This window comes from Carassius auratus, chromosome 24 (assembly GCF_003368295.1).
Source record: "Carassius auratus strain Wakin chromosome 24, ASM336829v1, whole genome shotgun sequence".
NCBI lineage: Eukaryota > Metazoa > Chordata > Actinopteri > Cypriniformes > Cyprinidae > Carassius > Carassius auratus.
This window is the reverse complement of record NC_039266.1, coordinates 16,091,123-16,111,699: the sequence shown is the minus strand read 5'-3', so window position 1 is coordinate 16,111,699 and position 20,577 is coordinate 16,091,123. Positions and strand designations below refer to the sequence as shown.

The following is a 20,577-nucleotide window of genomic DNA, read 5'->3' as shown; positions in this document are numbered from 1 at the left end:
AATATATGAATATAACAGGTTCGTGCGTACTTTGGTACATTCATAAAGAAAATAATCAGTGAACAGTTCAATAGGTATGTTTCACTTATTCTCGACGACTTAGGCAGTTTGTTGTGTTTCTTTAACCACGTTTCTATATATCTGTTTTATTTCTATTTTACTTTTATACTTACCTCATAATAACCGCCGTCGAAAGAAGCGCAGACGACCTGAAGATGGCGCCATTGCAGAAGCGTTCAATCAACAACTGTTCTCTGTTACCATAGCAACATAAAGCGTGAAACATGAAGGACGTTCAGAATCGATATTTATCTGTATGCGCTGAAGTTTATCAGCCTCCAAATACATGTGTTTGGAAGTCTTGGAAGACAACATTAGTAGGTTGGTTTGGGAAGTATATAATACAGTATAAAGTATGAGTAAGTTAGTCGTTTCAAATTTTCTGTGAATTAACGTTGTTTTGTTTCATTGATTGATGGCTCATTCAAACTAACCGTTAATGATCAACCAAAGCATGGACACTGACAGACAAGACGACGATATGATGGTCTTGTGAGAATTTCGGCTATTAAGGGTAAATATTAACTCGTCCTACCCAGAACACTTAGGTCATGCAAATCATAAACTATTGTACATATTTACAAGTTTATTGTAACCTATACCTATACTTTTAAACTATGAACTGAAAGTAAAACTCCACTGCAGATTTAAATCGTATGAGGCACACCTCATTCAGGGACTGTATGTCATAAGAGTGTCTCACACTGTTTGTCTTTTAAGCATACTACCAACACTTTCTGGCATGTCAGACTTTAAAGAAATATTGTCATTTTAACCGGAGAGTGAGTCCCTGTAGTCTCTTGATCTGGTGTGTAATATTAACATTGAGGAAGACGATGCAGAAGTGATAGTAAAAAGTTTGCATGTAAGTGTGGCTAATTCACATTTGAAGTGAAGTGACATTCAGCCAAGTATGGTGACCCATACTCAGAATTTGTGCTCTGCATTTAACCCATCCGAAGTGCACACACACACACTGTGAACACACACCCGGAGCAGTGGGCAGCCATTTATGCTGCGGTGCCCGGGGAGCAGTTGGGGGTTCGATGCCTTGCTCAAGGGCACCTCAGTCGTGGTATTGAAGGTGGAGAGAGAGAGCTGTTCATGCACTACCCCCACCCACAATTCCGTCCGGCCCGAGACTAGAACTCACAACCCTTTGATTGGGAGTCCAACCATACATTTAGAATCAATGTTAAAATTCATCTGTACATTAATTATAAATGTTACATCAATGCCCAGATCTATCACAATTTTAACATGTACTTTCTGTTAATTTCACAGAAAAATAAAAGTCTGAAGAATGACAGGAAATCAGATTGGAAACAAGGTGCCATGCAACTGGCTGCTATGTTGCAGATCATCTCTACTTTAGAAGAAATAGACATCTCAGAATGTGATTTGATGAATTTGTTGAACATAAATATAAGCACAAAATAAAGGTAATTTACATTTGAATTAAAGTAGATTTTTGCCATCGTCCTTAAGTAAAACAGAAAAATCAGTGCTATTAATTCTAGCCGACCTCATCTTTTCAGTCTTCAAGTATGTTTTCAGGAAAACTGCTTTGAAATACATAATTTATTATACTTTTATATATATATATATATATATATATATATATATATATATATATATATATATATATATATATATATATATAAGTCTTGTTTTAGTGGTTAAAAGTAATCTTATACTTAAATGATAGGAGGAAACAACAGTCCATATGGCACAGATGCTGGTGGTGAATGAGACACTGAGGGAGCTTCACTTGGGAAAACATGACATGACTGATACTGTTGTGGAGAGACTGTGTGAAACACTGAAGTTAAACGTCTCTCTACGCTACATGGATCCTCACTGGTATACACTCACTTAATTCATGATCCTAAAGAGATGGTTCACATAAAAATGGCACAGGGCAACTCAGACATGACAGATATTTTGTGCTCCACAGAAAAAAAAGATATTCAAGTCACCTTCATTTATATAGAGCTTTATACAATACAGATTGTTTCAAAGCACCTTCAGAGTAATAAGGAGGAAATCAACAGAACCAATGATGCCAATTTAATCAAATATGAGGCAAATTCAAATTCTGCTGCAAAGCAGCTGTACAAAGAGATTAGTAACAGCTTAAATTTATTTGATCAATGTTGATTCAGTTTAGTAACTGTAAAGTTTATCAGATAGGAAATTACTATAATATGACCATAAATATAGTCATAAAAGACGTGTTCATTTCTGTATTTTTTTTTTTTACAATAACAGGATTACACAGGATGGAGCCAAATGCTTATCAGAGGTTTTGAAACAAAATCCCTTTTTGAAGATTTTAGATCTGTCTTCCAATTGCATTGAAGACCATGGTGCGGTTTATCTAAGTGAAGCTATCAAGCTGCCACACCGCAAACGTAAACCTGTATCCTTTGTATGTGCTGAATAGCTTATGTCATAATTTTTTCCTTACAGATTGTATTACAAGCAACAACATTGGAAAGGAAGGTCTTAAGTCCTTCATTGAGGCAATGAAAGTGAATTCCTGTCTCACACACATTTACATCTGGGGGAACAAAGTTGAGGAGCTAGTTTGCATGGTGAGATTCCACAAGTCGCTAAAGGATCAAGAACAGTGTTAAACTACAGTGCAAAAGGTAATTAAAATGTCTTGATGTTCTCTCTGCATGTATAATCAGGCTTTCTCTCAGCTCATAAGCAGTGGGCGGCTGTTGGAGGAGCACACAGATGTTTCTCACTATGAGGTGGATGATTGTGTTTTTCTAGCTGAAGTATCTCATTGTTTATGCAGGGACTATTATTGGACGTCCAGATATGGGGAATATAAAGACTCAAGTAATTCAGCTCTGGCCCTGATGGCATCAGATTCATTGGCTCTACAGATCCATCCAGACTCACATTCATGATTTTGTCCTGAAGTGCATGTTGCTGCTTCAGAATAAGACACATTTAGACTAAACTTAATTGTGACTTCTTGTTGTTTTTTAACATTTTCAGTTGCTGGAATGCAAAATAATCCACAGCACAGTTGGTTACATTTGTATTTATTATTATTAATCACAAAGTTAGTGTTTTTGATTACAGTCTTTTTGTCCATGTGTCCAGTGTTTGGAAATGTCACAGGCTGCCATGATGTCTGCGAAAAACACGTCATTTATGTAAATGATTTGCTCTGACACTTAGTCTTCGCTGTATTGGGTGTCACATGCAAATTTTTCAACAGTTTTGGCAGGACAGATAAAAGTCAGAGAGATTTTGATTTAGAAGTTTCAGTCTAAAACTATATTTTTGTTTAATGTAAATGAGAAGGGAAGCAAATAAAAGTGTAAACCTAAATACTCATAATCTCTACTGTAGTGCGAATCATCAATACTTAAATGGATAGTTCACCCAAAAATAAAAATTCTGCCATTAATTATTCACCCTCATGTTGTTCCAATCCCGTGAGACCTTTGTTTATCTACGGAACACAAATTAAGATATTACTATTCTCGTAGCTTCATAAAATTACAGTTGAACCCTTGTCACATGGACTATTTTACTTATGTTTTTGCTATGTTTCTGTGCATTGATCGTGGTAATATCTTTTCTGTTTGTGGAGGGTCAGAGAGCTCTCAGAGTCCATCAAAAATATCTTAATTTGTGTTCCAAAGATAAATGATGGTCCTACAGGTTTGGAACAACTTGAGGGTGAGTATAATTAATAACAGAACTAAAGGGATATTCAATAAAAAAATGAACATTTATGAATCATCACGCAGATCTAAGTAAATAATAAGTTTATGATAAAACCAGAACATTTTAGAAATCTCGGGAAAGAGGATGTATGGTAACCCTACTCTAACCCTATACTGACGAGTTATATTTAAACTTTCCATGCTTTAAATTGATGATAAAAAAAAAATCCCCTTTTTATACGATCGTTTGTGTGATATAAACATTTAAAAATACATGTTTAAATTTATTGTTCATAGGAAAGTTACGTAATGGTTGAATGCCTTTCAGTCATCACATTCTCAGTAACATCTTAATTTGCCACTTCAGTAACTTGGAAAGCCACAATTATCAAAGCCGTTGAAACGCTTCTTATTAACTTGCAGCCTTTGGCGTTGGCGTGTCCAGCCTGTCACATTCCAGGAGGACATTCTTCTTGCTAAGAATTTTTTCCAGCTTCTCTCTCTCAGCTAAACTCAGAGACCAGTGCTGCAGAGACAGACGCTTGAGGGACGAGAGCTGCGGAAGTGCCTCCAACAAGGCGGGCAGCCAGGGAGACACAGAGAGGGGAGCAGAAGGTCGCAGACTGACATCCAGCTCCTCCAGTCCCTTTAGAGCAGCAGCTTTCTCAAAAAGAGACATCCAACCACCATCCCCAACGCTACCATTATAAGACAAATCCAGCTGCTTCAGATGGCACAGAGCTCCACGCTGACAAGCAGATTCTGCAAGATTACAACAGTTTGCAAAAGTCTAATTAGAAGGATGTTTAAAGCAGTGTAGGACCTTAGCCTTAGTAATTAACTGAACGTTCTTCGACCAGAACTGACCAAGATGTAGCACATCTTCAGTGGTTAAACTGCAGCTACTCAGTCTGAGTTCCTGTAGTTTGCAATCAGGCTGCAAAGGCTCCAGAAATTGTCTCAGATTTTCTCCCACACACTTGTTCCATGACAAGTTCAGACTTTCAAGCTGTTTTAGCATCTGCATTGCGGTAGCTTTGAAACAAACACATTGGTTTCAAAATCTCATCATTTAAAATGAATCAAGTTTCATGTTTTTTTAAACTGTATTGGTTTCATACCAAGAGCATTGCATGCAGGTGTGTTCAAAGAACAGTTGTTCAGTGGAAGTTTGGTTATCTGAGAAAGAGGGAGGGTTTGCAGAAGATCCGGGAGTGTCTCTCCAACACTTTTATTAAACGACAAATCCAGCTCTTGGAGGTCTTTGAGAGATGAAGCTACCTGGACTGAGAAGCCAAGTTATAATAACAATACAAACAACTTTAAATCAACAGTGACAACATGTCTTACCTAAAGCCAACACATCTTCCTTTGTTAGACAGCACAGATGCATGTCCAAACTTCTCAAGTGTGGGAGGAGAACTAGGATAGTGGCCAGTGTGGTTAGACCTCCACCTGCTTCCTTATTACACGACAGATCGATGTGCTCTAGCGCAGGGATGAACCTGAGTGCCTGTCCTTTTAACATTTCACAAAACAAACATCTCCAAAATTATTAACTGAAATGGTTACTTACTGATATTTGAGTCTGAATTTGGAGCTTCTTGGTATATCATTTAATGTGTGTGTTTGAAAGTTAGTAGCTGTGTTGCAAATAGTTGTTTGCCTACCACTTATGGTCTATTTTGAAGGAGTTTTTATCATTGTTTTCATACCCAGAACACTGAGGCTGTCTTTACTGAGTCCACACATGCTCAGTTTTAGGGTCTTCAGTCGTGGAGTTGAGCTTAGAGAGGAGGTGAAGTTCTCCATTCCCTTGATGGACAGTTTATTATTGGACAGATCTAACTCCTCCAAACTAGACAACATGGGAAGAGCCTCACCTGTAGAAAAACATAAATGCTTTTAAAATAAAAATGATTAATAACCATTCACAGCTCATTATAGGCTTATTCTGAATGACCTAAAGCTTAACTCCAACTCAAATCACTCAACATTTTTATGAACTAATTTAACCGTTCTGGTTCACAAACCTGTTTTAGTGGTTTATTTGTGAAATCAACTACTGATTGCATCAGTCGAGAACTGATTCAATGATCCAGTCAGAGCAAGTCTCAAGTTACCAAATCACTAAATCTGACTAGACCAACTCAAAATGAGCCAAGAACTGTGAGTAATATGTTCCTCAGTCTGACTGCGCTGATTCCTAATAATTCATAATGATCTCTTATCTGACCTGACATTAGACCCCTAGCTCTTTAAATATACATTTTGAGCTGGAGGAATGCTAAATGGTTTTAGAAACCTGCCAAGAACATGTCTATTTTAACCCAAAAGTAATCAATTATACAGGTGCTTCTAAATAAGTTAGAATGTTGAGGAAAGGTTAATTTATTTCAGTAATTCAACTCAAATTGTGAAACTCATGTATTAAATTAATTAAATGCACACAGACTGAAGTAGTCTAAGTCTTTTGTTCTTTTAATTGTGATGATTTTGGCTCACATTTAACAAAAACCCACCAATTCATGATCTCAACAAATTAGAATATGGTGACATGCCAATCAGCTAATCAACTCAAAACACCTTCAAAGGTTTCCTGAGCCTTCAAAATGGTCTCTCAGTTTGGTTCACTAGGCTACACAAACATGGGGAAGACTGCTGATCTGACAGATCCAGAAGACAATCATTGTATCCTTCACAAAGAGTAATTCACAAAAATGCATTGCCAATAAGCTGGCTGTTTACAGAGTGCTGTATCCAAGCATGTTAACAGAAAGTTGAGTGGAGCGAAAAAGTGTGGAAGAAAATATGCACAACAAACCAAGAGAACTGCAGCCTTATGAGGATTGTCAAGCAAACTGGATTCAAGAATTTAAATGAACTTCACAAGGAATGGACTGAGGCTGGGGTCAAGGCATCAAGAGCCACCACACACAGACTTGTCAAGGAATTTGGCTACAGTTGTCGTATTCCTCTTGTTAAGCCACTCCTGCACCACAGATAACATCAGAGGCGTCTTACCTGGGCGAAGAAGAAGAACTGGACTGTTGTCCAAAGTCCCTTTTTTCAGATGAGAGCAAGTTTTGTATTTCATTTGGAAACCAAGGTTCTAGAGTCTGGAGGAAAGGAGAAACTCATACCAAGATGCATGAAATCCAGTGTTAGGTTTCCACAGTCTGTCATGATTTGGGGTGCAGTGTCATCTGCTGGTGTTGGTACATTGTGTTTTTTGAAAACCTAATGTCACTGCACCCGTTTACCAAGAAATTTTGGAGCACTTCATGCTTCCTTCTGCTGAACAGCTTTTTAAAGATGCTGATTTCATTTTCCAACAGGATTTGGCACCTACCCACACTGCCAAAATCCAAAAGTTGGTTAAATGACCATGGTGTTGGTGTGCTTGACTGGCCAGCAAACTCACCAGACAAGAATCCCATAAATAATCTATGGGCTATTGTCAAGAGGAAAATGAGAAACAAGAGACCAAAAAATGCAGATGAGCTGAAGGCCACTGTCAAAGAAACCTCAGCATTGCCACAAACTGATTACCTCCATGCCACGCCGAATTAAGGCAGCATTTAGGACGAACCCCTACCAGGTATTGAGTACATGTACAGTAAATGACCATACTTTCCAGAAGGCCAACAATTCACTAAAAATGTATTGTTTTATTGGTTTTATGAAGTATCCTTATTTGTTGAGACAGTGAATTGGTGGGTTTTTGTTAAATGTAAGCTAAAATCATCACAATTAAAATAACCATAGACTTGACTACTTCAGTCTGTGTGCACTGAATTAATTTAATACATGAGTTTCACAATTTGAGTTGAATGACATCTTTCAGGGGAATAGTTGTTCTAATGCAATTACCATCATTATATTAACTTTTACTCGAGAGTCTAATTTATTGAGAAGCACCTGTATTTTGCATAAAATAAATTAAATGTTATATTATATATATATATATATATATATATTTAAATAAATATAGAAAATAAAGAATTTTGTCATTGTATAGAGTTTCCCCCATATTTTCATTAGTCTTGTGTGAATTTTGTGTAAATAAAAATTTATTATTTACTCAAGCAGAATTGTTACAGATGTTGTATTTCATCAATGTATAATTGAACTTTATTTTAGTGCTCCACCACTGCCCCAAAAATTTTACTTCATAGTCTTCCATGTCATATGAAATCTTTCAGGGGAATAGCTTGAGGTTCTAATCCAATTACCATCATTATAAGAGTTTTATACAAGACATGTCTTACTCAGAGCTGTAATGTCTGCCTCAGAGAGCTGACAGTCCACCAGGCGGAGTTCCTTCAGTGTGCTTTGAGGTTGGAAGTGTTCTGTTAAGTGTCTGAACTTTCCTGCGCCAAAGCCAACATTCCAGGACAAATCTAGCACCTCTATTAGAGGAATGCAGTCAAGAGCTTCACCTGGAATATTATTTCAAGAGAAACAAGACCAATTTCACTTATTTAGGTTGGAATTTATATGATTTTCTATAGACATATGTGTCTACATTTAGCTTTTTAGCTCATGTAGCTTTTTAAAGCATTTTTGTGAAGTCTTTTAAAACAAAAACAAACACAAATAAGATATTTTGAAGAATGTTAGTAATCAAAGAGTTTTGGTTCCCATTGACTTCCATTATGTTGTTTAACTATACAATGTACGTCAATAGGACCTGAAACTATTTGCTTATCAACATTCTTCAAAATATCTTCTTTTGTATTCAACATTGCTATTGACTTTCATTTGTATGAGTTCCATTGAGTTTCAGTTCTCATCGACTTCCATTGTATTAAGAAAAATAATGGAAGTCATCAGGTTACGAATATCCTTCAAAATGTATTCCGCAGAAGAAAGAATGTCATGGGCCTACATGTTTGTAATGACATCGAGAGTGAATAATGACAGAATTTTCATTTTTGGGTAACTATCCTTTAAGTCATAATGATAAATGAATACTTCCTGTACCAAGAGCAATAAGGTCTTGATCTGTTAATCTGCAGCTACACAGCTTCAGCACTCTCAGTTTTCCTACATGCTGCAGATGGGCAGTAAGTGCCTTCAGGGAGCCTCCAACCAGATCATTCCAGGACAGGTCCATCACCTCCAGCTGAGCCAGAAATGGCAGTAACGTTGCTGAGGATATGTCAAAACAATAATTGGAGATCCTGACACATGTACGGTCTTGTTATTGTACTGTGGGGAAAACAGCACGTCACAACACCCACCAAGTTCCACCACATCTGTAGCCGTCAGATCACAGTGGCTCAGGCTCAGATTCTGACTGTGAGGGGTTTTCCCAAGCTTCTGAACGAACTGCTTCACCCGACCCCAGCCCACAAGAGAGCCAACCTCATCATCTGTGTCATTGATCTCTAAAGGCAAACGAGGGTTTGTTAATCTACATTTGCATCAAGTCATATTTTTTTAAAAACATCTAATGCCCACCTTTGCCAGGCTCATTATTTTCCTTTCCCTCACTGGATTCTTTCACTTCAGGTATGCCTGAGTTTCTCTTGTCACTCTCTGATGGGCGGAAGAGGCGGCCCACAGCCGGTTTCTTTCTCTCTGTGAAAGAGGCTTTCCTTCGGAGCTGGTTCATAATCATATCCAGAGGAGATCTTTTCTGAACACTCTCCTTTCCTTTGGTTGACTCTGAATGTGAAGACAAAATGGATGAATAATTGACTCTAAATTTATTTATCATCAAATAATGCATAATTGCATAAACAGTGACTTACTTTGAGAATTTTTTTTTGTTTTAATTTCACAAAAAAAAAATATATAATACAAAATATATATATTTTTTCAGCAAAGACTATTAAATATATATATATATATATATATATATATATATATATATATATATATATTATATAGTATTTGCTGAAAAAAAGCTTAAAAGTGAATATATATATATATATATATATATATATATATATATATATATTATATATGTATAATTTTCTGCAAAATATATATTTTGTATTATATATTTTATATATTTGTATTATATATATAATTTATTTATTTTATATAATTTTTTTACATAAATGTTAATGTATTTTTGCATTTAACAATTATGAAATGTGGTTATTTGCTTAAATTTCAGGTAAAATGAAAAAAAAAAGGGTTTTAAAAGGGGCTTTTTTATACAAACAACAAGTATATTTGATATTTTGAGGTTCAATATGACTGGACATTCAAGACAACATACCTGTTGAATCCATTGCTTCTTAAATGGTGATCTCGGCTTATATGCAGGTAATTTATGTATGATTACTGTGTCCTTTTTCAATCTGAAAAACGAATACATTCATATTTAAAACAGCACGAAAGACAGTCGATTTGTTTACTTTCTCATATCCTCCTCATCATTGCAACGGAAACTGTTTGACTCGAGCTGTTCTTACCTTGAATATTTCTTAAACCTTTTACATATAAATTCATCAGTGCGCGATGATTTGGGACGTTTTCAGTCCGTGTTTACACCTGTCACATTCATACCGGATCCCGGAAGTTAGGCTGAACTTTGGCTTTATAAAAACACTGTAAACAAAGCGTGGTCACATGAATCCGGTCACTTTAAAAGCCTCATTCATTTAAAATCTTAGTTATTCATTTATCAAAATTGCACAAACCCATGAATTTGCTGAGTGGACACCGGAGATGGTCGAGGACCCCCTTAAGAAAAGTTTACTATAATCCTGGAAACCGTGAGTGTCTGCTGAAATAATATAATAGTTACTACAGTTAGTGGTTTAAACCCATATATATATATATATATATATATATATATATATATATATATATATATATATATATATATGATGGACATGCATTTTTTATTATTAGAAAAGTAAATGCAAGTAATTGTATATAATTAGGCTTTATATAATCATTTTTATTATTTTCCCCAACAGCACATTAATATATAATTTCCCATAATTAATGTAGAAAGATGACATACAAAAGTTGGTGGGTGATACAAAGTGTCTGGATCACAAGTGGAGGTAGGACAAAAGTGTCATGTCATACGATACACATAAAAGATGATAATGAACATTTTGTACTTGACAACATCATTGAAACATTATGTTTGGCTTAAAGGTAAGGAGACAATACTCAGTATATCTGTATTTTATTTATATTATATATTTATTCAATCTCACATGCATCTTTAAGTAATCTGGAAACTATAAAAAGGAAGAAAATCATATTAAGAAATATCATAGCAGCAGCACAGAGGTATTTATCAGACTGACTACTCCATCCATCCACTTCTTTACACAAATACACAACCTATAGCATTTCTATGTATATATCTGTATGTTTTTGTATGAGGTAGCAACTATTTAATTCATCTGAACTGTTAAAAGTTTGATATAAAAGCTATTACAGATAAACAAGCTGATTGTCAGTTACAGCAAACAATAGCAATACATAATTTTCGTTCTCACACATAGAAGAATAACACATCTTTCTCTGAGCAAAGTACATATAGACCTGTTTATCTAGACGGTTTATAGACTGTAAAGTACAAGAACCATGTCATATACTGTAAATGTAGTGGTAATGAGTGTTATCACATTTAACATCACTTTTAAAATCTATAATTTTCTTCTCTTTTTCTGTTTGGTGTTAAAAGTCCCCGAATTGAGAGAGAGAAAAAAAATTGGTGGTGATCAAGAGAGGCAAACATTCACTGTAAATGGCATAGAAAACATTCTCTGAACTTTATACCACAGTGTAAACATAGTATATTTATCCATATTTTATGAAAGTACACATGCATATATTTTGTACATTCATAATGAGCATAACCTACATAAAATACAAACAAAATATGGCAAAAAGAATGTTAAATATGTATACTTTGACATAAGATTACTTGCATAACATTTATCCATAAACAATAAATATTTTTAGAAACAATATCAGTTTTCAATATACATTTTTAAACAATTCCAATATTTAACAAAAATAATAATAAATCATTCGATATCAGTAGTCCTAGCACTTATAACCCAAAACGGATGGTGCTGATTGTACGCTTGCAGGTTTAGTGGTTTGCATAATGTTTCTAACTACTTAATTTGTATCAAAACACCAAAACTTCTTATTCACATGTCCAAAATAAAACCGGTTCAACTCGATAGTTACTCAACAGGTTCACAGCATTAACCCAAACCTACTCAGGACGACCCGAATTGTATAATTGTTCCGTAGAACTGCAATAAAAACTAATTTGGCATCCAATTCCAAAACGGAGACACCATTCCAAAATGACTCTTGATCACAGTAATCAGATTGCGGGTTGGACAATGTTAAGGTGTTGGGGACATGTGTGTGTCGCTACAGGCTGAAGAGATGGGACTGTCCATTGAAGCAGGGTGGGCAGATTCCCCCATCTGATGTTTGAGCTCAGAGATGGTTCGCTCCAGCCTCTCTCTGGCTTCTCGCTCTCTGCGTAGCTCTTCCTGCAGCTCCTCGCGGTCTTCCTCAGCGCGGTCCAGCCTCTGACGCAGGTCTGATAACTAAACACAGGATGCCAGTGGGCAATGATGCACTTTAAACTATAGGGTTTGAGATGCAAAATGTCTAATATTTTATAAAGAAAATATATATTTTGTTCATTTATGTTGATATAAATATATATTTTACTGTAAAAAAAAAACATATAAATATATATATATATATAATTTTTTTCTTTTTTTTACGATACTAATACTTTTATTCAGCAAGAAAACATTACATATTTTTTATTATTAAATAGATAATCTTTTAATTTAAAATAAATGTTATTTCTTTGAACTTTAACTTACTTTAAATAATAATAATAATACACAACATTATTGTTTTCTTACTTATATATTCTTATACTTATATAATAACATAAGTTTAAAATGTTTTTTTATCCCAACCATTCATTTGGAGTCAATAATTATTTTATTTTATTTTAAGAAATTATTTTTCAAAATTACTTACAATTCTACCAAAGATTTCTATCTTTAAAAAATGGCGTTCCCTTGAACTTTTAGAGAATTAAAGAATCGTGAAAAAAAGTATATATATATATATATATCAAGACTTCCACAAAAATCTTAAGCAGCACAATTGTTTTCAGCATTGATAAGAAGAAATGTTTCTTAAGCACCAAATCAGAATATTTGAATGATTTCTGAAGGATCATGTGGCACTAAAGCCTGGAGTAATGATGCTGAAAATTCAGCTTTGCCATCACAGGAATAAATTACAATTTTAAAATATATTAAAAATAGAAAAACTGCTATTTTAAATAATAATAATAATATATCACAGTATTACTGTTTTTATCCAAAAACAAATGCAGCCTTGGTGAGCATAAGAGGCTTCTTTACAATTCAAATTAAACTTTGAAATTGAAAATTGAAAATTGTATGAAAAGAAAATATGACAAAAGAAATGATGAACCTGATAAGGACTTGTGTGGATGTCTGTGATTGGTCGGTACCTGTTTGGCATAGATAGTTTCCTGGTGTGACTCAGTAGCCAGCTCTTTGCATCTGCAGCCTTGCTGCCTCAGCTGCTCAAGTCGCGACTTTAACTTTCTCTGTTCCTGCTGGACTTCACCGAGCCTCTGAGCGTGTTCAGTCTGAACCGCCTCCAGCTCCCCGTGTAGGTCACAGCGGTCTGTGGCTTCACCTTGACGGAGAGCCTGCAGCTCCTGTTCACAAGTACCAGAGTGAGAAAGAGTCATAAGATACTCACACACACCTTCTGGAGGTGCTAAAAACAGACATTAAGTGTGCTGTAATGTAATCTAATCGGTGTAAAAACCTTTTCAAGCTGCTTCTGTCTGCGTAGTGTTGACTGAAGTTTGTCGTGTTGCGCGCTGTACATCTGAAGAAGCTCCATCACCACGCCATCCTTACTGTGCTCCACAGTCACACCACCCATCTGCTTATAAGCTGCCGGATCTACTTTCTGCCATTCGTCTGGACTTTCATCATCTGACTGGCCATGTTTTTCTTGCCCTGTGTCAGTTAGATCTCTCATTAAGAACATGTACGTTCATTTATGCAATGTGACTTGTGGTGGAAAAAACAAACCTGCATAGGTGGGGGTCTTTGGGTCAGTGTCATGTGCTTCCTGATTCTTTTCATCCTGACTATCACTGAGCGTCTCTGTTCCTGGAGACCCCATTTCCTTCCCAGGCACATACCCAGCGTGTTGTGCCAAGCAATTACCTTCCAGCTTGTCAGGCATGTACTGGTACCAGCTGGGGAGGAAAACAATAAGAGAAGTTACTTGCTGTTTTGTACTAAAACTACTTCCAACGGCAGAGTTATTGCAGTAAAATTAAAAATGACAAAATCAAAATTACTATAAAGCTTTACCTAAAATAAAAATGTAAATAAAATATACAAATAAAATCTAATTCAAAATATAAACAAAAACTATAATTAGCTCATCTCATGCTAAAATAACACTGCTTCTAAAAAGTCCAGATCAGATTTCACCTCAAAATCAACTGAAAAAAATATATACAAAATTATATTTTACAGACAGCAATGCCTATTTAAGCATAATTAAGATTGATTAAATTATTTTCATCACAATTAAGCATATTACCACAAATTGTACAATATTTATATTATTATAGCAATTATGTATTTATTTAATAATTCTTTATTATCTCTTTGTAAAAAGTTTAATTCGAACCATAGCATTTGAATTTATTTACAATTTTTTTTGATAATTATGAGGCAATGAGTCACCAAATTTTTAGGTCATTTACATTCATTTTATTAAATTGTATTTAGATTTTTTTTAGGTCATGAGAATGATTACAGAGAACAATGAAAATGACAAATAAACTCAAAAAGTGCAACATCCACTGAATTGCACTAATTCATTGTTTTACAGTAATGGATAGTGTAAAATAATGTCAGAGTCCAAAATAAATCTTTTTCTTTGTGCTGTGTTATTTTGATTTTGTGGAAGATATCTGATATATATTATATGATATTTGCGAATGAACTGAACCTTTGCCACATCAAGTCAACATCACCAGGGTCCTCCTTAAGACTGGCAAGCAAATGTGAGTCGAACACAAAAGCCGGTGAAGATATTTCCTGAAAGAGAGAGATAAAAAGAACTTGTTAGCCTGGTTTCACTAACAAAAAGATATTGATTAACCCATTGTATGTTAATGCAGATTTCTCTTAACGTATTAGAAGTCACATTGAGTATTCTCACTTAGTGAACATTGATTAAATCCCTTTACTGGCTGAAGCAGCCTCTTAAATCACACCAGTATGAACTGTGTCACTTCTGCACACACACATTTAGTTCTTATGATTAATTCTATTCCAATAGACAAGCCAGGTCTAGAAATATTTAAATAAGACTTTATATCATTGTGAAAGCTCATCCTGGATTAACTCTCTCATTCTGAAATGTTTTACAGGCCGTGTGGTAATGTTGCACTCCCTAATATAGGACAGAAACTTGAATCTGAATACTGGAGGAAATATGGACCTTTCTCCCATCAACAGCCGGTAACGTAAGCCGCTTTAATGTAAATAGGCCATCTGATCTGTCATAAAGCCTCAGCAACCAGCTTGCACACCACACGCACGCTTAGAGCATGTGGACCTTTAAAAAAATATAAACTACACACCCACACAATGAAGAGACAAAAATTTCCTTTATGTTCATAATGTAACAATTCACACGTGTACTCAAAAGTCCCTCCGCTGTGGTTATGAAGCACGGCCCTGAAACTGTTCACTCGATACGTGGTTCTCCTATGGAAATAATGCCTTTGTAAGCATACGTTTGAAACTGTATACCAGTGGTATGAACGGTTTGGTGTGTGTCCTTAGAAACAAAACAAGCAATACAGGTTTATTAAAAAAACACACACACTCTTTCATACATTTACATGTGAAGTCATGTGCGAGAGCTCCAGACGCCTCTGGTTGGGGGAAGGGTGGGCTGTCTGGGGGCCGTCACGTGGCGCTCATGGCACGAGGACTCTAATCTACGCTATTTACAAAGTGACATGAGCACGATGGTCACTCTTAATGCACTTCAATGACATGATTCATTTGTGACCTTGTAAAACAGCTCAAATGCACCAGATTTGACTATAAGGTTCAATTATAGCCAAATATCAGTTAGTCTTCCTGCCTTGGCCTTAACATTGTCATTGACATGAACAGAAAGATAGATAGACAGATAGACAGATAGATAGATAGATAGATAGATAGATAGATAGATAGATAGATAGATAGATAGATAGATAGATAGATAGATAGATAGATAGATAGATAGATAGATAGATAGATAGATAGATAGACACCAAACTAAAATTAATTTTGTTTGCTAGACAGACACATTTTATTTTATTGCACTTTTCTATTTTCTCTAGAGGTATATTAAATCTAATAAGTATCAGTATTATATATTAAATGTAAACAGAAAGTCTAGTCTGTATCTGGGAAAATGGGTCTGTCTGAGAACAGCAGTTGCTGGGGATGTTGTTGAGTCTCTGGCTAAGCATTATAAAGAAATAGGAATTTACTGAATGTGCTACGATTTGATTGGCTGAGAGGGAGGCTGGGGCCAGGGGTTCGCTCTCTGATTGGCTGGGGATGGAGGTCCTGCAGGGTGAGAGCTGGGCCAGTAAAGGGGGAGCAATACTCTGCATGTAACAGAATGTCCCAACCATTCTCTTTCACTCCCTTTCTCGATCTCTTTCACTCTTTTTTCCCTCAACAGTTTTTTCTTCTCTTTTCTCCCTCCCTCCCACCCACTCTCCTCTCTCTGTTTCTCTTCCCTGTTGCCGTGGCTCCTGCTGTTTGTGAAAGGAGTTTGAGAGTCTAGTGACCTGCTCTGACCGCATTCATCCATTTCCTTCAGAGGGAAACATCTGGTGCAGCATGAGAGCTGGATTCAGCTGACCCAACATTAGATTTGCTGTTTACTTTCCACTCAAAATATTTCTTAAATTTTGGGACTTGGACAAATATGGTCTTTCAAGCTTTCTCGGCTGCAAATGCTTTAGCCACAATAACTTGCATATCGGTTGATCTATCTATCTATCTATCTTTCTTTCTGTCTGTCTGTCAGTCTATCGATCTATCTATCTAATCTTTTGTTTTATTTAAATAAACTAAGCTTTTTTTTTTTTTTTTTTTTACATTTAAATTTATTAAGAACTTAAGAAAAAGGAAAAATATACATATATGCATTTATTCCACCCTGCCCCTTTTTTCCTAAATTTCACACTTGTTTTTTTTTTCTTTGTATTTCACAACAAAAAATAAAAAACTGTAAACTATAAATCTTTTCCGCGCTGTTACATTTACTACTTACCTTTCTTACTTATTATAACGATTAAGAAATCATCTTATATTTAATAATTAAAAAAAAAAAACATTTTGATTGTACAAAATATACATAATGTAAAAAAAAAAAAATCTAATAATGCCTCTATTAACTCTTAATGGTGCTAAAAAATGATTTTATTTTTTTTAATGAAAATATAGAAGTTTTTTTTTCATATTTTGTTGTACTCCTCCAATACATTAAGTTCCTTATTTCTAAATGAATATAGATTGCAAATAAGAGATAATTACCACATGTGGCTGCCTCTTCTCTTGCTGGAACTTCGCCTTCATATCCTCCAGAGATTTATTTAGCTTTTCTTTATCTGCTGTTCCCAGATGTCTCTGTGCCAGCTGCAGATAGCAGGCCCACTTGGCTGAATCGAAGCCCCAGTGACATGTGCGTTTGTCTGGCTGTCGGTGGGAGTGCATGACAAAGCGCTCCGGGCAGAAGAGCATCCGGCATTGGGAACAGCGGATACAGTGCGCATCCGGGCTGGAGTAAAGCTGGGGTACAAACAGGCCTTGACACTTGCCCAGACACTGGTGTTCCACCCAAAATCCTCCAGATTCCTCGCCGTCTTTCTCTTCCTCACCATGCCCTTTGTGTGAATCACGAGAGGGTTCCTCACCCGGATGCAGCAGGGTGTTGCAGAGACGCTGGGCATCGGTCAGCGTGATGAGGCCGCAGGATGGAGTCCCTGGAGGAAGGATGCCCAGCGTTTTGAGGATGTGTAACTGTGTGGCATCGCAGCGGGAACAGAACAAATACAGCTGGTCACACACAGAGTTGATCTGTTGCAACGAGAATTCCCGCAGGACGGTGTTGAGCAGCTGGGGCAGACAAAGACGCAGTTCGCCTCCTACAGAGAAGCAGGAGATGGATTCGCCCTCCAGACAGCAGAGGACAAGGTCCGTCGAGCTGTCAGGAGGAACTAGAACGGGTCCCCCTGCCATACCTCCCTGGGCCAGAGGGGGCGCTATCTTATACTGACCATGATGACCGGTGAACGCTGCCGGGCCACCGAGGGAACACTGGCTGCTCAGAGAGAACTGCGCTAGAGTGTGCTTCAAACCAGGACTCAGATCCGGATTGGCCTCCATCTTGTTCGTTGCCTTCGAGGCCTGATAACCGAGAGAGGTTTCTGGGATCTTTTTGCAGGATAAATTGAGAGCAGCCATCACACGTTTCTTCATGGGTGTGCTGTCCACGGCTTTGTCTTGCAACAACCTCTTTAATGGCATTTTAAGAAGTGCCTGTTCCTTGGGGAGGTCTTGGCGCTTGTTCTCGGTAGTCGCCATAATGCTTTTATGGATATCGCTAAGCTGTCTTCGGGGACCAGAAGATACACAGAGGAAGTGTCAGGAATGTAGTGCTTTTTATATGTGGATCATAGTAGGTCTTCAACACGTCCCAGATGGCTGAGAAATCAAAACAAGCATCACAGATTACTAATGATAAAAAAAAAAAAAACATAATATATAGTAAATTAATAGTAATAGTACTTAATAGTACTATTGAATAGTAAACTTAATCAGGCTCCTTTATGAATTTTTTTTTAAATGAATTGTTATAAGATAAAGAAATATTTAAAAAACAAAAATGTATAAACTAAAACGGTCAAATATAATACATTACTTTGATCTCATATAAAAATATTGCATAATATGTAAATATTTATTTAATAATATAATATTTATTTTGTAAAATTTATTTTTTTAATCACAGACATGGCATAAACTTGAATTTCTGCATTAACATAAAATGTGAACCAAGGATATTATAGTTTACTTAAACTAAGAGACCAAAACATTTCTGTATCTTAAAATAAATGTTAATAAATAAATATATATTAATATATTTATTATATACTACTTGAAATAAAATAAACATGAACTAAAATTAAATTAAATTAAAAATAATATATTAAACTTTCTATCTCAGCTAGTTGACAAAGCAACCTTTCTAATTTTTCCTGATGAACTAAAATAAAAAGAAATAAACATTAATTATATATGTACAAAACAAAATTGCTAAACCCTTTACTAAAATTAAAATGAAAACATAAAATGTAAAATAAGAAAATATGAATAGAAAGTGCACTGGGGTGGACATTTCCCATGTCATTCACAAAACAGTTTATTTTAAATAATTATAAAGAGCCTAAACTCGTTTCAAGTAAGGGTTAATAGTATTAGTCTTGTCAATGATAGCATAATCTACTTAGTCGTGTGACCGTATGTATCAGACTTACACCCATAGACATAATATACGTATATTTGTCTATGCTTACACCCCCTGACAGCGAGAGGCCCCTCCCTCTTCACAAAGCTCCGCCCATCCCCCCAAATGCCTTGGTAATGACATTCACTCGTGCCAGAGACCTCTGCGGGACTACCCCCCATATGTTCCCACACCTATGCCACTTTCACATTTCACAACAAACTGTAAAGGCACCCGTCGAGAAGATTTCATTACGGGGGGAAAAAACGTGGGATTCTGTAGATTTAATGGTGATGAAAATATTTAGGTTCTGCTGGTGTGAAATATGATCACCGCGATGATGAAAAAACAGCCTACATTGAACATTTTTCTAACAGCGCTTGAAGGAAATAAACTACAACCGTAGCCGATTACTGTCGATTATCAAATAACGTATGTCAATCTTAGACAATATCTCATGTAAAATTAAACTGAAACAGTCGAAAATAATCCTTTAAGATTTTATACGCTAAAGACATTTCATGTAACCTTAAAGACACGGCAGGGAATCATGTGAGGAAATTAATATATGAATGATCATGTAATATACTGAAATATTAAATATTGAAAATACGTGCTTTCGTTATAGAGAAAGTAAACCGAAAAACAACATGCATTCAACGCTTACCTTTAAATCGTTGTTTTGACCGAGAATATAAGGAAATAATCGTATTTTACAGTACACCACGGGATTCCGTGTCGGAGTTCACAGCAGAGCGCGCGCCCGTCGCCCTGACACCGATAACACTGGAGCGGACTTCATGCTGATAGACTAGACGTCAATCCACAACCCAACAACCTACGTCACCCGACGGGTGCCACGGCTAGACGGCGTGATTTAGCGGAGGAAGTCTGTCTCGCGATCTGGGGGCGTTACCCGCATTCCTATAAGTTCCGCCTTTAAACCAATCACTGATTGGGGGAGCTCTCTGAATGACTTTTCAACTGTCCAATCGTTGATTGCCATTCGGTCGCTTCTACCGAGCACAGCCGTAGCAACCGTAGCAAGAGTAGGAAGTCTGTCTTACTAGCTAGGGTTTATGTGCGGTTAACATACACGAATTATTGTGAACCATGGTAAAGGTGTGTCTTTGTGCAGACATTTATAAAACTGATTTTTTTTATTGTTTATATTGTTGTTTCATAAATACAGGCTAACTGAGCA

General features: G+C 36.1%; 4 protein-coding genes across 9 annotated transcripts in view; 2 read left to right on the top strand and 2 right to left on the bottom strand.

Moving 5' to 3' along the window:
- Positions 1 to 185: 185 nt before the first annotated feature.
- Positions 186 to 3,002, top strand: LOC113042419 (leucine-rich repeat-containing protein 34-like). 5 transcript variants are annotated; one of them, XM_026201280.1, is made up of 7 exons: positions 186 to 381; positions 514 to 574; positions 1,345 to 1,502; positions 1,769 to 1,923; positions 2,332 to 2,429; positions 2,533 to 2,657; positions 2,757 to 3,002. In XM_026201280.1, the coding sequence occupies exons 4-7, from the start codon at positions 1,787 to 1,789 to the stop codon at positions 2,982 to 2,984; spliced, it is 588 nt and encodes a 195-aa protein (XP_026057065.1). In that variant the 5' UTR covers positions 186 to 381; positions 514 to 574; positions 1,345 to 1,502; positions 1,769 to 1,786; the 3' UTR covers positions 2,985 to 3,002. The 5 variants fall into 5 exon arrangements, 1 of the variants encoding a protein (XP_026057065.1); XR_003275574.1 differs by having other exon boundaries at positions 253 to 381; positions 2,332 to 2,365; positions 2,533 to 2,714; positions 2,870 to 3,002; XR_003275575.1 differs by having other exon boundaries at positions 253 to 381; positions 2,870 to 3,002.
- A 104-nt stretch (positions 3,003 to 3,106) lies between these two features.
- Positions 3,107 to 10,304, bottom strand: lrrc31 (leucine rich repeat containing 31). 2 transcript variants are annotated; one of them, XM_026201277.1, is made up of 11 exons: positions 10,187 to 10,304; positions 9,991 to 10,072; positions 9,222 to 9,428; positions 9,002 to 9,148; positions 8,742 to 8,909; positions 8,027 to 8,197; positions 5,471 to 5,638; positions 5,106 to 5,273; positions 4,877 to 5,041; positions 4,623 to 4,790; positions 3,107 to 4,517 (listed from the first exon to the last, which is right to left on the bottom strand). In XM_026201277.1, the coding sequence occupies exons 2-11, from the start codon at positions 10,001 to 10,003 to the stop codon at positions 4,168 to 4,170; spliced, it is 1,725 nt and encodes a 574-aa protein (XP_026057062.1). In that variant the 5' UTR covers positions 10,004 to 10,072; positions 10,187 to 10,304; the 3' UTR covers positions 3,107 to 4,167. The 2 variants fall into 2 exon arrangements, with proteins under 2 accessions (XP_026057062.1, XP_026057063.1); XM_026201278.1 differs by having other exon boundaries at positions 9,991 to 10,068; positions 10,187 to 10,298.
- Positions 10,305 to 10,763: 459 nt separating this feature from the next.
- Positions 10,764 to 20,577, top strand: part of LOC113042411 (polyhomeotic homolog 3) — a 28,119-nt gene continuing 18,305 nt past the window's right edge. The window contains exon 1 of the mRNA XM_026201271.1: positions 10,764 to 10,786. The gene's annotated coding sequence lies outside the window, so the exon portion shown is untranslated. The remainder of the gene's footprint in view (positions 10,787 to 20,577) is intronic.
- skilb (SKI-like proto-oncogene b) lies at positions 10,899 to 20,464 on the bottom strand. The gene is made up of 7 exons (XM_026201273.1): positions 20,041 to 20,464; positions 17,402 to 18,571; positions 14,802 to 14,890; positions 13,865 to 14,034; positions 13,593 to 13,789; positions 13,267 to 13,479; positions 10,899 to 12,310 (listed from the first exon to the last, which is right to left on the bottom strand). Exons 2-7 carry the CDS (start codon positions 18,449 to 18,451, stop codon positions 12,101 to 12,103), a joined length of 1,929 nt encoding a protein of 642 aa, XP_026057058.1. The 5' UTR covers positions 18,452 to 18,571; positions 20,041 to 20,464; the 3' UTR covers positions 10,899 to 12,100.

Coding starts and splice junctions, on each gene's coding strand:
- LOC113042419 (XM_026201280.1), top strand. CDS start 1,787: ATGGCACAGATGCTGGTGGTGAATGAGACACTGAGGGAGCTTCACTTG. Junction 1,924..2,331: donor CGCTACATGGATCCTCACTG/GTATACACTCAC, acceptor TTACAATAACAG/GATTACACAGGATGGAGCCA. Junction 2,430..2,532: donor CAATTGCATTGAAGACCATG/GTGCGGTTTATC, acceptor TTTTCCTTACAG/ATTGTATTACAAGCAACAAC.
- lrrc31 (XM_026201277.1), bottom strand. Junction 8,910..9,001: donor TACAGATGTGGTGGAACTTG/GTGGGTGTTGTG, acceptor ACATATCCTCAG/CAACGTTACTGCCATTTCTG. Junction 5,639..8,026: donor GGCAGACATTACAGCTCTGA/GTAAGACATGTC, acceptor GTTTTTCTACAG/GTGAGGCTCTTCCCATGTTG.
- skilb (XM_026201273.1), bottom strand. CDS start 18,451: ATGGCGACTACCGAGAACAAGCGCCAAGACCTCCCCAAGGAACAGGCA. Junction 13,480..13,592: donor GACAGAAGCAGCTTGAAAAG/GTTTTTACACCG, acceptor ACTTGTGAACAG/GAGCTGCAGGCTCTCCGTCA. Junction 12,311..13,266: donor AAACTATCTATGCCAAACAG/GTACCGACCAAT, acceptor TCCTGTGTTTAG/TTATCAGACCTGCGTCAGAG.